Source organism: Vicia villosa, unplaced genomic scaffold (genome assembly GCF_029867415.1).
Source record: "Vicia villosa cultivar HV-30 ecotype Madison, WI unplaced genomic scaffold, Vvil1.0 ctg.000162F_1_1_1, whole genome shotgun sequence".
Lineage (NCBI taxonomy): Eukaryota > Viridiplantae > Streptophyta > Magnoliopsida > Fabales > Fabaceae > Vicia > Vicia villosa.
In genome coordinates this window covers 582,582-598,191 of record NW_026705044.1, presented here as the reverse complement: position 1 = coordinate 598,191, position 15,610 = coordinate 582,582, and the positions used below count along the sequence as shown (strand labels likewise).

Below are 15,610 nucleotides of genomic sequence, written 5' to 3'. Positions count from 1 at the left end.
GAGCGTCCCGAGAGACCACCTCCCGACCTTTCAAATATTATCTTCCGAGATGACGACAATGATGCTCGACGAACAAAATATGTCGCCTTCTACGAACGTTCGGTTGTTCCCACAAAATTTGTGAACACCGAGTGTCTAGAAACTCTAGGTCTCATTGATGGTGTGACCCGTTTACTCACTAAATCTAGCCTACACCATCTTTGTACCGAACCCGTCCCTACTTATGAGCCGCTCGTCTTAGAATTTTTGAGTTCTTTCAACTACGACACTCCCTCTAATCAACCACTCTCAACCGGTAGCATCTAATTTCGGATGTTCAACCGTGAATATACTCTAGATCAAGATGTCGTAGCTTCATATTTGCATTTTAATCATGCACCAAATGCTCACCGCTCAATCTTTCAAGAACTCAATGGTCGATCTTGGGAGGAAGTCGCTTTTGAATTTTGGTTCAATCTCACTGGCGAAATTCCTACCGGTTGGAGAGCTCTCCATGCTTCTCACATTCAAAACCCCGCTATACGTTATTTTCAACGTGTTTTGGGGCATACTATTTTTGCGAGATCTAACAATCACAAGGTAAACCAAAATGAACTATTTTTCCTTTACTGTGCACTGAACAATATCCGTTTCAATGCCGCACCGTTTATGTTCCAACACATCCAAGGCTTAGTCAACGCCCCCGCTACAAACCCATTCTTGCTTGGCGGAATTATTACTTCCTTGGCCTGTGCTTTAGGTCTTGGTGATGAGCTCCTCTCACTCTCACATCTCATGAAGCCTGCTCAGTCACTCGACCTCACCTACTGCCGTGACTCCCACTTGGTTTCACCCCGCCATGATGGCCGATACACTTTGGTCGTCAACAAAGTTCTGATTCCTTATGTCATCCTTCCGTGCCCTGAAAGAATCAACATCTGTTATGTTCAGCGTTGGAGGCTTATTGAAGACAACTCTCAAGATAACCAACAAGAACATCCTAATGAACCTATGGATGCAAATGAAGAAGAACTCAACCAAGGGCAAGCTGATGTCAACCAACCTCCTCCAAACAACCCTCCGCCTATCACTCTTGAAGCCATGTATGCTGCTATTCTACGCCAAGATCAACTCGTTCAAGCTATGCAGACAAACCAAACTGAAAAAATTAGGCTCATCCGAGAGATGCAACAGGAGCACCGTGACTATGCTATTAGGAACGAAAGTCAATACACTGAAATTGCTACATATTTGCATGATCTTGACATTCGTGTGAATGACTCTCCTCCTGATAGACGTCGCCGTGTTCGTACAAGAGGCGCAAGCAGTTCTCGCAACCGCAACACTGAGGAGTAGTTCTCATGCATTGAGGACACTGCATCATTTAAGTCTGGGGGAGTCGTATCATTTCTATTTCCTTTAGTTTTATTTTCCCTTCAGTTTATTTCCCCTCCTTGTAATGTTTTTCTAATTCAATAAAGAATATTTATGGAATTTAAGTCTTATATGTATAATTCCGTAGTTATTACACTTTCTTCCATTTTCTTGAGCCATAACAAATTTTTTTGCTCCTAAACGATAAACGCAAACCCCACACGTTCGAGAAATACGAAGCTACTCAAACACTCAACGCATTGAAACTGAATATAGTCAATATCCTTATTGTCCCAACACTCTAAAACCCCCGAGTACGCGTAACCGATTTGAATACCCGTTATACCAAAACCATCGACTTTAATTTTTGAAGTAACCCTTAGTAGTTTATTCTAGCAGTCGGCACCGTCTTAGATACAAACTACGCAGAGAGTCGATGAATATAAGTGTATGATCCTCATAATAATAATTATATGCTTAACCATAATAAGAAATGTGCCTACTAAGTAAGGTGATCCTCACAAGATCATTTAACCTAACGGTCGCAATTCTCAAATACAAAGAATTTAAAAACTCATTGTCGATTGGTTCAGAAGTCATCTGGTACTGAACTTGGTAGGAAGGACTATTGTCCGATTCCCCACAATCTACAAGTGAATGCTAAGGAGTATACCACATATTGTGCCAGAACTCCATGAGAAGGATCATAGTCACTAACCGACTACTCTGCTATGTGCGTGTCAAGATAATGGGCTTAATGTGACTGCGCGCGAATGAAAAGGGTAAAACATGATGACGAGTCAAAAGGTCGAGCTATAATGGCATGATTTGGATTGGTATGCATACTGGGAGTTGTCTAGTGTCGCTACTATAAGTTTATTATTTGAATCTGCAACATTATTTTCAAACAAAAACACAATGTAGCTGAGTATGACCGAACGATGTGGTGGAAGCGTGTTTCATTTCGCTGTCCTCCCATTTCTATCTTGTTATTTTGCTTGAGGACAAGCAAAGGTTCAAGTCTGGGGGAATTTGATAACACGATTTTATATCAATATATTTAGCTTGAAATCCATAGATATTTATAGCATTTTCCATTTATTATGTTAATTTATTATGATATTACGCGAGTATTTGCTTTGTTTCAGGTTTTACACTCTAATTACGACTATTTGCGAAAAGGAAAGAAAATGGAGCTTAAATGACCAATATTTATGCCTAAAAGATGAAAAAGGAGTGCTGAAGTGAAAGAGGGGTGCAATTAGGACCCAAAAGGCCCAAAAGAGACAGTTCAGCCCACTATGGAACCAAAGGCGCGTGGCCTAAACCTTCCCAGCAAGTGGAGACGCACGTCTCCAACGTTCTTCTGCCATGTCACCAAGAGGAGACGCCCGTCTCCAACTACTCCTGGATTTTCTCCACTTGAGACGCACGTCTCAAGTCGTTCAAAGAGGTCTCCCCAAAAAGTGGAGACGCACGTCTCCACACCCAGTCTGCAAAGCTTCCTCTTTTCACGCAACGTCACAGCAAAACATCTCCTATAAATAGAACCTGCTACCTCACTTCCAAGGTGTCCGATTTCCTGCTAACGAAGTGCTGCCGAAATTGTACCGCGAATCATATTTTTTTTATTCTGCTTTCATTCAAACACTTATTTTCTCACAACGATTTCTACACCGAAAATTGTTGTGAACTTTTTATAAGTCTAGCCTTACGTTAGATTTATCGTTTTTATTTCCTTGTTTTATTTTCTGCCCGTTTAACTTCCGAAGAACGATCCAGCCAACTTGTGATGGAGGTTCGATACTTGAAGATTTACTTGCCATTTATTTAATTCAGGTTTAATATTTACCGCCTTATTTATATTTTTATTTGCATGATATATTATATGCCTATTAACATGCCTATTATTATAAACCGAATCTGTTTATGCATGCTTACCCATATTAGTATGTCTGGCTAAATTATTAAGGTGTCGGTATGTAGAGTAAGTTAACCGAGGGATCCGAAATAAATTGGCTTAATTATGTTTTATTAAATATCACTTATTTTTGGTTTATATGTCTAATTTAATTAGTAAGTCTTAAAACCAATAGAGCGAAAGTTTGAGGGGTTAAGACGGTCAAAGGTTAAAATCAATAGAGCGAAAGTTTGAGATCTTTAACTGGATAGTAGACATAGGACATTAGTTTTAAGGATGGCGAAAGCGTATTAAAACTAATTGGGACTTATTTATTTTCAAAAATTGTTTTTACACCCGAGCGGGATGGCGAAAGCGTACGTTAGGGATATTAGCATGTTCCGAGTCAATAGAGCGAAAGTTTGAGATTAGGAGATTTAAATAGATAACAACTTCATAAAATAGGCATTTTATTAATTGCGTTGTTTCCAAAAAGCTCTTCTAAAATCTAATGGGATGGCGAAAGCGTACATTAGGATTAGGATAGCAATCTGAATCAACAGAGCGAAAGTTTGAGACGAGGATTTTTAATCAATTTAATTAGTAAAGATTTTTAGTTAAATTATGCAAAAGCCAATGGACCTTCGGATTACCTTAAGTTAAACGAAATACATACTGACACCTGTCTTTTATTATATTCTTTATTTCTCACTATCACTCTCCCTTAGAAACAATCAAAATTTTAGTAGCCCTAGCTTTACATAGTAACCTTAGATAACGGTAGATCGATTCATAGTCCCTGTGGATTCGATATCTTTTAAAACTACACGACACGACTGTGCACTTGCAGTCATCAGATTTATAGACACGTAAAGTCGCGATCAATATGAAAGCTTTTATATTACATGAACTTGATAAGTGCCAGAAATACCTAAAATACATAAGGACTTATTATTAATTTATTTGGTAAGTAATCAATGAAAAAAGCTTCCAATTTATTAGTAAAACATGATAAAACTCATGTATGAATTTTTAACTGTATATTTAATAAGTAAAGGTATAAAGAACCAAGAAAACACCAAAAACTTGTCAAAAAACACCAAATATCGTTAAGCCAACAACAAGGTATCGCTAAGCAAGCAAAGGCGACAAAATAAGACTTCATAAACTTCAAGGCTAAACAACAAAACTTGCTTAGTGTGGTATAAGACGAGCTAAGCGATGTATGGTAGTTCATGACGTAAGGGCTAAGTTACTTACTGAACAAGGAAGGGTTAGTAAGTAAGCGAGTTTGGAGGCGTGCTAAGCGAGGATAGGTTGCAAGACAACTTGTATGATGAGCTGGAAAAACTTATGGGAGAAGAAGTAAGAGCGCCAAGTGAACTTCAAGCCTCGCTTATCGAGAAAGGCAGATCAATGCCCTATAAATAGGGGTTCAATCATTTTAATTTTAGGAATTTATGATCGAAGTTTTGTGGGATTAGGAGAAACACATGGTATAACAAAATTACATCAAAAGAGAATAAAAAAGATTGAAGGTGAAAGTGTTGTTCGAAAATTTGACTACTAATGAATAATCATAGTTAATTTCTCTTTTTATTAAATTATATATAATTTAGAAACTAATTTCTCAATAAATTAAATACACGTTAACTGAATAACCAAATTGTTTTACATAAATAAAAAACCAGAGTCTTTCTTACCTATTTGTAATTTTCAATAAATAAATGCCTAACCCTTCTTTTGTCGACGAAAAGATACAAACTATATTTAAAGTAATTATTTAATAATTCAATTTCCAAGTAAAGATGTACATAGTGGACACTAGTCACTTGTAGTTACATGCACAACTGACTTTTGCAAGAAGCTTCAAGTTTGATGTTGTTGTTTCATCTAAGAATATCCCAGGGTCTCTCTAAAGCCCACACACTCATTTGAAAGTGTGAAAGTGGTCTTGTACACTAACGATTTTAAGATGTCAATCAAGAATATTTTCTCATTCTATATAAAGTAAGTAAGTACGTGTCGAGTAATGTAAGGTAGTGATTTTTTCTGTGTCTAATTTTAGAATCCAGAATATGATTTTCAATAAGATTTGTTATTTGAGCCATTAATTTTTAGTAGTTGAGTATGAATTGAATATGATTTATTAATGGAAAATACTTTTGTGGTTAGGTTTTTACTTGAAAATACTATTATTTTGTATCTTATCATTTTTCAATTGAATGATATAATTAGCATGTCTATTATGACGTGCAGAAATAAGTTTTTCTCTAATAAGGCTGCTAAAAAGTTAAGCTTAAAGTTGTGGTTGAAATTTTATCATTTCCTATTTTATTTTAGTTATTATATTTTTAACCAGAAATTGAACTTGATGTTATTCAAAATTAAAATTAGAACAAAATAAAATATTTAGTCATAATTTAGTTAAATTATATATATATATATATATATATATATATATATATATATATATATATATATATAAATAAAATATAATATAATATTTTTCTACCAAGTATTTTCTAACATCTCCCACTCTCAATAATGTAAGTACAACAAAAATTTTAAGACATACTTCAACCATATTAAAAAGTTTAGCTAATTCTGTATAATAACAACATTATGAATAATTTTATTAAATTTTTCATTCATTAATAATATTAATAAGATAAATAAAATAAATAAATAAGTTAAAAGTATAAGAGAAAAATAACATGAATTCCAAAAGAGTATGTTGATGGGTGTTAATATTCATAATTTTTGGTTGCAAGAGGTTTTTTTGGTGTTAATTTGTAAGCTTGGTGTTATACCTTTTGTGTATTTAGGGCTGTCCATTGGTGGTAATTCTCGAAAGTTAAATTTTTTACAATCGGTGTTGGATATTGTTAAAAAAAGGTTACCGGGTTGGAAGTGCCATAATCTTTCTTTGGGAGGTCGTTTGGTCTTTTTAGAATATGTCATGTTTGGTATCCCGATTTACTTTCTATCATTCTTCAAAGTTCCCACAAGTATTATTTTTTTCTCAAATCTTTATTTAATGCGTTCTTTAGGGGAGGGTCGAAGGAGAAAAGGAAGGTAGCATGGTTTGATTGTGATACTATTTGTTTGAGTCATGAGAATGGTTGGTTGAGATTGAGACAATTAAGGGAGTTTAATGAGGCTTTATTGGGAAAATGATATTGGAGGATGTTGGAGAAGATGGGTAGTTTGTGGTATTGGGTATTAGCCTCTCGGTATGGTGAGAATGGGGGGCAGTTGAATATAGGGGTAACAAGGGGGTCTGAGTGGTGGCAGAGTGTGAATAGAATTCGTCAAGGGGTGGGATCGAATGTAAGTCAGTAGATGTGTGATAATATTTGCCGAGTAGTTAGTAATGGTGAGAACTCTTTGTTCTGGAGGGATCTTTGATTTGATGGAGGGTGTTGATGGATAGATTTTTCAGAGGCTTTTTGACTTGTCGGAGTAATAGGAAGCATCGATTGCACATATGTTTAATTTAGGGTGGGGAGTGGAAGGAGAGACTTGGTGTTGGCGGAGGCGGTTGTATGCTTGGGAGGAATAGTTGGTGGGGGAATGCATTAGGGTGTTGGAGACGGTGGAATTGCAGGAGGCGATGGAAGATTCTGGGGTTTGGTATCTTCATTCTTCAAATTGTTATAATGTTAATAGTGTTTATCATTTGTTGGCGAAGACGGAGAATGTTCAAATGGTTGTTGGTTCTCAGGTTTGGTGGTCTAAAGCGGTACCTCTCAAGGTAAATCTTTTTATTTGGCGGTCATTTTGTAACATATTACCGACTAAGGACAATTTAGTGAGGCGTAATATTTTATCAATTAAGAATCAGACCTGTCCTAATGGTTGTACTCAAACTGAAAATAAGAATCATATTTTTGTCTGTTGTCCTCATTTTAGTAGAGTTTGTCCAATGCTTGCCGGGTGGCTAGGATTTTTGTCGATCTTTCCGGGCCACTGCAGGGAACATCATGATCATTTTTGTTGCTTTGACCGGGGAGTAAGGATTATCGTATTGTTTTGCATGTCATTTGGATAACAACTGTGTCGGGTATTTGGAAAGCATGAAACCAACGAATTTTTCAGAATTCGAGTTTGTCGGTGATGACAATTGTTGAAAAGGTAAAGCTTCAATCATGTTGGTGGTTGAAATCTTATTTTGTGGGTTTCAGAGTTGATTGTCATTTTCGGAGGACCAATCCTATGCGATGTATTTCGAATAGTTTCAACTAATTTTGATTAGTGCGTCGTGTTGTTGAATTTTATTGTTTTATCGTGTTTCGAAACAGATTGGTGTTGTAATATTTTTCATAGTCTTTCAAATATGTCTTGTACTCGAAGAATGTTTTGATCGTTATATATCTTTTAGCTTCTTAAAAAAAAAAAAAAGTTGACATGTAATTCAATACATTTTTTATAATGTGACATATAATAAAAAATAAAATAATTATAATCTGCAATATTAATTTATCTCTTTCATATATATGAGTTTCGTAGCTAAATATTTTTAATAAAAAGATATCCATTTTTTCTTCTTTCTTTTGGATTAAATATTCATGCGCTATGATAGCAACAAGAGTATAATTTATTTGCAAGATATTTAATTTTCAGAAAAGGACTGAATCATGAACTTCCAATAAAAAAAATGATTTTTACTTATTTTTATCACTTGGCTGTATAAGCTTTAACTAAGCCAGCTCATTCTTCTGTCTTTTTCTTTGTAATATCTTATTGAAAAATAAAACAAGATTCAAATTCACAACAATTATATCACATTGGATCCTTTTTCCAAATTCAGGGCTATTTTTCCATAGTTTACTATTTACCAATTTTATTTATTTATTTTTAAATAATTTATTGCATAGCAAAAGTGTGCAGATGAGTTAGCAAGTAGAGGATGCATGGAGAAGAGGGACGTGATTCATAGTATTGTTTCGGAGTTCCTCGGGCCGCTTATAGCGGCAGATTCGTTAGGAATTAGTAGTTTTTTCGTTGATCCAGCTTAGTTTCTTTTTCTTTCGGGCTTAGGTCCTCTATTGTACCAAAAAAAGTATTTTAATCAATGTTTTAAAAATCGGATTCAATGGGCCGGTTGAACCGGTTCAATCTTGAACCGTTGTCTAATTCCGTTCGGTTTGGACCAATGAACTATTAGCTCTATAAAATTGGGATAAAATTGCTTCGAGCGCAAAAAACCAAAATAAGCATAAAATGGAGACCGATTTTGATGAACGAAATGGTTCAAAAAATCAAAGATACTTTTTTTATATGTTTTACTTCATTTTATTTCTTTGGTTAAATCTAAAAAATTTATTATAGCAAATATTTAAAATTGTATAGATGGAAAATAAAAAATACGATTCAAAGACATGAGAATATAAAGGTAAATAGAAAGAGAAGAAATAATGTAATGTTTGTGGATACGGGATAACTGATAATGGTCTTAGAAGAGATGCGAAAAATTATACCGATGAAAAACGTATACCTTTGAGTTAAGCAATTAGGACAAATATATAAATATTGATCATTAACTAATTTTATTATTTGTTATTGGGTCTTACATTGCATTTTCTTATTTTGTAAACTTGTTTATTAGTATCGTATTTAAAAAATAAAAAACCAATCCTCTAAGAAATATTTAAATAATAGTGACTAAAATGACGGTACTGTTTTTGCATATTTTTAAATTAGTGTCACAAACATTACGTTAATACAGACAATTCCATAACTCAATTCAGAATGAAAATAAGAATTTGTATCAAAATAAGATTCTCAACACAATAAACAAAAAAGCAACCAAAATAAAAATTATTATTCTTTCACAAGAAGTATATTTTTGACCTCTCGAAAGACACCATATATTTTTGATACAAGAATCATAATTTAAGTTATTTTTAATTCCATTTTATCAAATACTACTAATTTTTCTGCGGTATCAAAATACAATACAATGTATAAAATCATATGATAATTATGACCTACGATCACTCGACTGTGTCTCTAGTTAATATGGTATAGTTAATTAATTGGACGTGATGCTTTATTTTTCCAAAGAATTTGAGTTTGATTTTATTGATCGCTAGATTGTTGGGAGGCACACATTGGGTGAGGGTTGGTTTGGCTATAATATAACAAATGATTGTTTGGTTGATTTAAAAACCGTAAAACATATCGTTTTTGAGGTTCTTCTATCAATGTGAAGTATATGTAAGATAAAAATATTTTATTTCTTCTATCAATGTGAAGTATATGTAAGATAAAAATATTTTATTAATTGATAATAGTATATTAGTAGCCATGTGAGAAACTCTTGTATTTTTATTTTTTTTTACTTTGCGCGAAAATATCCGAAATGATTATTTTTCTTTAAAAAATAAACTAATACATAGGAGCCAAATGTAATAGTAAATATCTCGAAAACATAGTTTTTTTCGTAATTTTTTTATTAAACTCGGTTATTTAAATTTTTTTCCATAACTACATTTTAATTAAAATTGGTTATAAATTTGGTTATGATTATATAACCGTTTTTTTTTAAAATCCAGTTTTGAAAATTATTTTTTTCAAAAAAAAAATTTATTTTGACAATTAAAATATTTGAATTTGGATAATAACCGGATTATAACCGAATTCAAAATAATTTACCCGATTAATAACCATTTAATTATATCCGGATTATATGAATGGATAAGCAAACCATTAATAACTAAATCGGTTAATAACATTCAACTATCTGAATATTTAAAAATAATTTAGGTTTGATTATGAATTTGGACATCACAATCGGATATTTTGCACACCCTTATATATAAGACGGAGTATCTATCGCACATAATTCAAAACTCATCATTGTTAAATGCAATTTTTTTTTTCTAAATTTAAGGGTGCTTGTGTGTATGATGGAGCATGTGTGAGAGTGTGCGCGCGCGTGGGATATGCATACTTCCTCTGCTTATATAAGATTCCAAATTCTGTTACAATATTTCCTCAACAAACGGCCTTGGCTTTTCTTTCATCTCATCCTTCAACTTATTTTCACTCCCTCTCTCTCTTTCTCTTTCTCTCTCTTGATCATACCAACATTTTTTGTATTATTAACTAATTAATGCAATGCCAATACAATGCATAACAAGCATGCCTCAACAACTTCCAAACCAAGAACCTGAAAAACCACTAGTTTTCGATGCATCCCTTCTCAAAAACCAAACCAATCTCCCAACACAATTCATATGGCCCGACGAAGAACAAGCCTGTTCAAACATTCCCGAACTCGATGTCCCATTTATCGACCTGGGAGGTTTTCTCTCCGGCGATCCACTCGCAGCAACGGAAGCATCAAAGCTCGTCGGTGAAGCATGTCAAAAACATGGTTTCTTTCTTGTTGTTAATCATGGAATTGAGAAGAAGCTAATATCTGATGCTCATGGTTTCATGGATGAGTTCTTTGAACTTCCTCTGGTTGAGAAACAGAGAGCTCAGAGAAAAACAGGGGAACACTGTGGTTATGCCAGTAGTTTTACTGGTAGATTCTCTTCTAAGCTACCATGGAAAGAAACACTTTCTTTTCAATTCGAAGCCGATGAAAATTCGCCGAATCTTGTTAGAGACTATTTGTGCAAAACAATGGGCAATGAGTTTGAGCAATTTGGGTAAGAGATATCGCAGATTCAACCCTACGTCTCCGAATATCAAATATAGTCGTGTTTTATTATCTGAAAAACATATATGATGAAAATAAGATAAATATTATAGAAAAACATAAATAATTTTATCTAAATTTGATAATTTTCTCTATATGTAAATAACTTTAAAATAAAGATTAAAAAGTAATATAGTGATTAATCTATGTTTCATAATTTTAATAAATTAAGTTCTTATTTTATATTTATTTGTTTATTTATTTATGCAGGGAGGTTTATCAGAACTACTGCAAAGCAATGAGCAATCTTTCATTAGGAATAATGGAGCTTTTGGGAATGAGTCTTGGAGTTGGTAAAGGCTATTTTAGGGAATTTTTTGAAGAGAATAGCTCAATAATGAGGCTAAATTACTATCCTCCTTGTCAAAAACCTGAGCTCACTCTAGGCACCGGACCTCATTGTGATCCAACTTCCTTAACCATTCTTCATCAGGATCAAGTTGGTGGATTGCAAGTTTTTGTTGATAATCAATGGCATTCCATTACACCACATTTCAATGCTTTTGTTGTCAATATTGGAGATACCTTCATGGTATGTTTGCTCTTTCATTCTATTCAAATTGCCTATCCATTACTTTCTTTTAAACCATTTTTTTCAAAAGCTCCTAAGAAAACGAGATGGATATAATTGAGGGTACTCACCTAAAACTATGACCTGTTCCGAAAAAAATGAGGGCGAGATGGAGAAGTGAGCTTTACATCTATAAAGATAAAAATTGTAAAAAAAAAATGTTACCCAAAAAAATGGCGTAGAAATATTAGAGGGGACGAGTCTAAAACTTTAGTCTATCTCACGAAAAAAATACAGACAAAACAGACATGTTTGACGGAGTATAATTGACCATCTCTACTTTTATCATTGTTAACGAAACAATGACCTCTAATTTTTTTTGAATGGTACAATGACCTCTAATTATCCACGACAAAATTTAAAGGTTAGGGTTCTCTTTGCATAAAAGAGAAAAAGACACATCGTATAAAATATTTGTATTTGACACATATTTTTCTCGTATATTAGAATCACCAAGTAATTCAGAGGACTTGCCCGACTTTTGGATTCTCAATTTATTGCCTAACTTTTTTTAACATGTGATGTTGCATGGAATTTTAGTACTAAAAAACTAACAAGCAATTTAGTTGTTTTACAACCATATCATATTTTTGTTATGTTAAACCTAATTTGGTTTTTTGAATTGAATAGGCACTTTCAAATGGGAGATACAAGAGTTGCTTGCACAGAGCAGTGGTAAACAGTGAAAAGACAAGAAAATCTCTAGCTTTCTTTCTATGTCCCTTAAGTGATAAGGTGGTAACTCCACCATGTGAATTGGTGGACAATTACAACCCAAGAATCTACCCTGATTTCACATGGCCTATGTTGCTTGAGTTTACTCAAAAACACTATAGAGCTGATATCAAAACACTAGAAGCATTTGCCAACTGGATTCAACATAAGAGCACATGAAGAACATGAATATTGGTCTAAACAAAAATTGACACTCATGTGGAACTGACAAGAGAGTTAGTTTCTTCATGTTTTGTGTATGGTAAAAACTAGTGATGAAGGAAAAAACTTGTAAGGTTATTCATGTAATTTTCATTTGATGGTATATTATATAGAAGAGATCAAGCAACTTTTTCAAATGGGAAATGTAACTTTTTCAGAAGTGGATGAGATATTTGGCTAACGACATATTAGGATTGCATCATATTATGTTCGGTTCTTGGACAGTTTGGTCCACTACATACACGATTGCATCTAAGTGATAGAATAAGGGGCCCTTAAGTCAGTTTGAGTCAAGTCAGTTTGTGGCTCGATATTTTATAAAACCAAAAGAATAAAGGGAAAACTCAGTTTGGGTCAAAGTGATAAGGAATAATTTTTAGATTAATAAATTTGAATATAAACTATGACATTTTACTTATTCTTACCAATTTATTTATTCAATTACTTAATTAAAGATGGAAGATAAAATAACATGAGAAGTTTTGTTGTTTTCTTTTAATAGAATTTAGAGCATTTCATTTATGATGATAATATTTTGAATACTGGTTTAAAGACCTATAAAAAGATGAAAATTAATTAACAAAGAAATCATCTTTGCAAGAGTTAATACAACCACATTAGCTTGTTACTCGAACAAATTTAGTAAGATAGTTCTTAAGACTATAAGAAAATATATTTTTTCATTCTGATATGATATGATGTCACTAAAGTTGGAGAGGTTTGCATTTTGCTTAGAAAATTGTCTCTTGCACAATTGGAGTCTAATTTACGGTCCATCTCATAGAGCCTTAGATCATGGGCCCCTTTTAAAGCAATTAAATGCCCTCAATTTTCGAGTTCATCTCATCGATCCCTAGGTAATGGACCTCTTTAAAGCAGTTAAAAGCCTTAAAACGTCCTCGTTTCCGCCTTGAGGATAGGCAAGAACTATGCAGATCTGGCTAGAACCAAAATGATCTTGGCCATTTTGAATACTAACACTTGTAGACAATCTATTGTGAACATTTGATAAGGAGGTGTTAATATTGTAATTATATGAACTTGTGGACGACTTTTTCTAGTGAGATGCTATATGTTCTTACATCTAATTTGTGTGAGAGGCACACATTTCATTTACATTCACTACGTTAAACTTGTTAGAGCAAAAGCTTTCTTAAACTTTAAGAAATAAGGGGAAGAGAAAATAAAGGAAGAATTGAGAGATATTAAAGTGAGAATAATATTCAGTTTGCTTGGTTGTTCATACATATATGAGTTACATCACTTATATATGATCATACTACTAACTATGTATAGTTAGTACTAGTAGTAACCACATACACAACTAGTGGTAACCACTTACATAACTATTAACTACATACATAAGCAATAGTAGCCACATACAAAATTAGGGGTAACCACATATGAAGTTAGTTGTAACTACCTAAACACCATATAATTAACTTCCAAACAACCTAGGATTGTTAAACTAACAACAAGCTCCCTTAAATTAATCCTATAGTAATCATTTGATAGGAAGTACACTTAATGCATTCCTTTGATTAAGAAATCCATCATTCTTCAATCCTTTGTTAGCATATCTCCAACTTGTGCAAAGGTAAGGCAATATACAACCTCTAACTTTCCTTGTTTGACTTGCTCTCTCAAAAAATGGAACATTGTCTCAATATATTTGCTCTTACCATGCAAAACCGAGTTCTTTACTAGATTGATAGTTGACTTGTTATCAATTTGCAGCTTGATTGGCCTCTTGACTTCAATCTTTAATTTCTTTAGAACTATCTACATCCATATAACCTGACATGTAGCATAAGATCCAACTATGTACTCTTACTCATATAATGAAAAAGCCATTGTTGGTTGCATCCTTGAATAACAAGAAATTGGTGAACAAAGAAATTTAAACTATTATCATGATGTGCTTCTTTTATCTAATTTATCACTACACCAATTTACATCAGAGTAGAGAATAATATCTACATCAAAGTGCTTTGCAGATGTTGGAAACAAAATTCCATAGTCCACCTCCTCAAATCCCTTAACACTATTCTACCTATAGTCATATGATTTCTCCGAGGATCATCCATAAACTTGTTCACAAAACAACCAGCACAATAACTGTTTGGCCAATTATTGCATTAACATCTGAGAAAACCAACATTATATTTGAAAATTGTGGAATCCACTTTTTTTTCTTGTGTCATTTCTCTTGTTTGAGATTTTCTTCTATAGGTGTTGCTGCAAGGGTACATTATTCCATCTTAAATCTTTTGATTATTTCACCAACATACTTTCTCTGGTGTAGCATCAACCCTCTTAAGGTGTTGAGAATTTCCATTCCTAGGAAATAGGATAATATGCCTTTATCAATCATCTTAAATTCTAACATCTTGAGTTCTTTGAATCTCTTGATCTCATATTTGTTGCTTCTAATCACAAGTAAATCATCAACATATAAGCATATCAAAATAATGCTTGATTTTGTTTCATTGCACATACACATCATACTTAGTCATGCATTTGTTGAAGCCAAATTTCACTAGAAATCCATATATTCTCTTAATTCAAGCTCTAGGTGCGTGTTTTAGGCCATAAGTGCCTTGTTTAGTCTATACACCACATATTCATTATCTTTGATCTTAAATCCTAGTGGTTGGGTAAAAAAGATCAGTTCATCAATTGGCCTATTTAAAAATGCTAACTTAACTTCTAGGTGGAACATGGACCACCCATTTTCATTTTCTATAGCTATCAAAGTCCTAACTGCCTCGGTTCTAGCTATAGGGCATAAATCTCTTAATATTATAGACCTTGACTCTGCAAAAAACCTCTAGTAAATAACATGGCCTTGTGTTATTCAATTTATCCATCAGGATGGTGTTTCAGCTTGAACACCCATTTTACTTCAATAACCTTCTTATCAGATGGAAATTACATTAGCTCCCATGTATCATTACTTTTCAATTGTAGCTAGTTCTTCTTTCATTTCCTTTTTCCATGCCTTGCTCATTAAGGATTTATGATGGTTTATGGGCTCTACATCTTCCATTAGTACCATACGAACCAAATCACCTTCTTTAGTCACCTCATTTCATTGTCCAGTTCACATTCTTCCAGCCTTCTTGTAATATTCTTT

General features: G+C 33.4%; 1 protein-coding gene across 1 annotated transcript; it reads left to right on the top strand.

The window, feature by feature from the left end:
- Positions 1-10,193: 10,193 nt before the first annotated feature.
- On the top strand, positions 10,194-12,833 carry LOC131624771 (gibberellin 20 oxidase 1-like). Its single transcript, XM_058895688.1, has 3 exons — positions 10,194-10,917; positions 11,178-11,499; positions 12,169-12,833. The coding sequence occupies exons 1-3, from the start codon at positions 10,379-10,381 to the stop codon at positions 12,430-12,432; spliced, it is 1,125 nt and encodes a 374-aa protein (XP_058751671.1). The 5' UTR covers positions 10,194-10,378; the 3' UTR covers positions 12,433-12,833.
- Positions 12,834-15,610: the final 2,777 nt, after the last annotated feature.

What these genes read in the sequence shown, in the direction of transcription:
- LOC131624771 (XM_058895688.1), top strand. Translation starts at nt 10,379, where the DNA reads ATGCCAATACAATGCATAACAAGCATGCCTCAACAACTTCCAAACCAA. An exon ending in AATGAGTTTGAGCAATTTGG is followed by an intron (nt 10,918 to 11,177) that starts GTAAGAGATATC and finishes TTATTTATGCAG; the next exon opens with GGAGGTTTATCAGAACTACT. An exon ending in ATATTGGAGATACCTTCATG is followed by an intron (nt 11,500 to 12,168) that starts GTATGTTTGCTC and finishes TGAATTGAATAG; the next exon opens with GCACTTTCAAATGGGAGATA.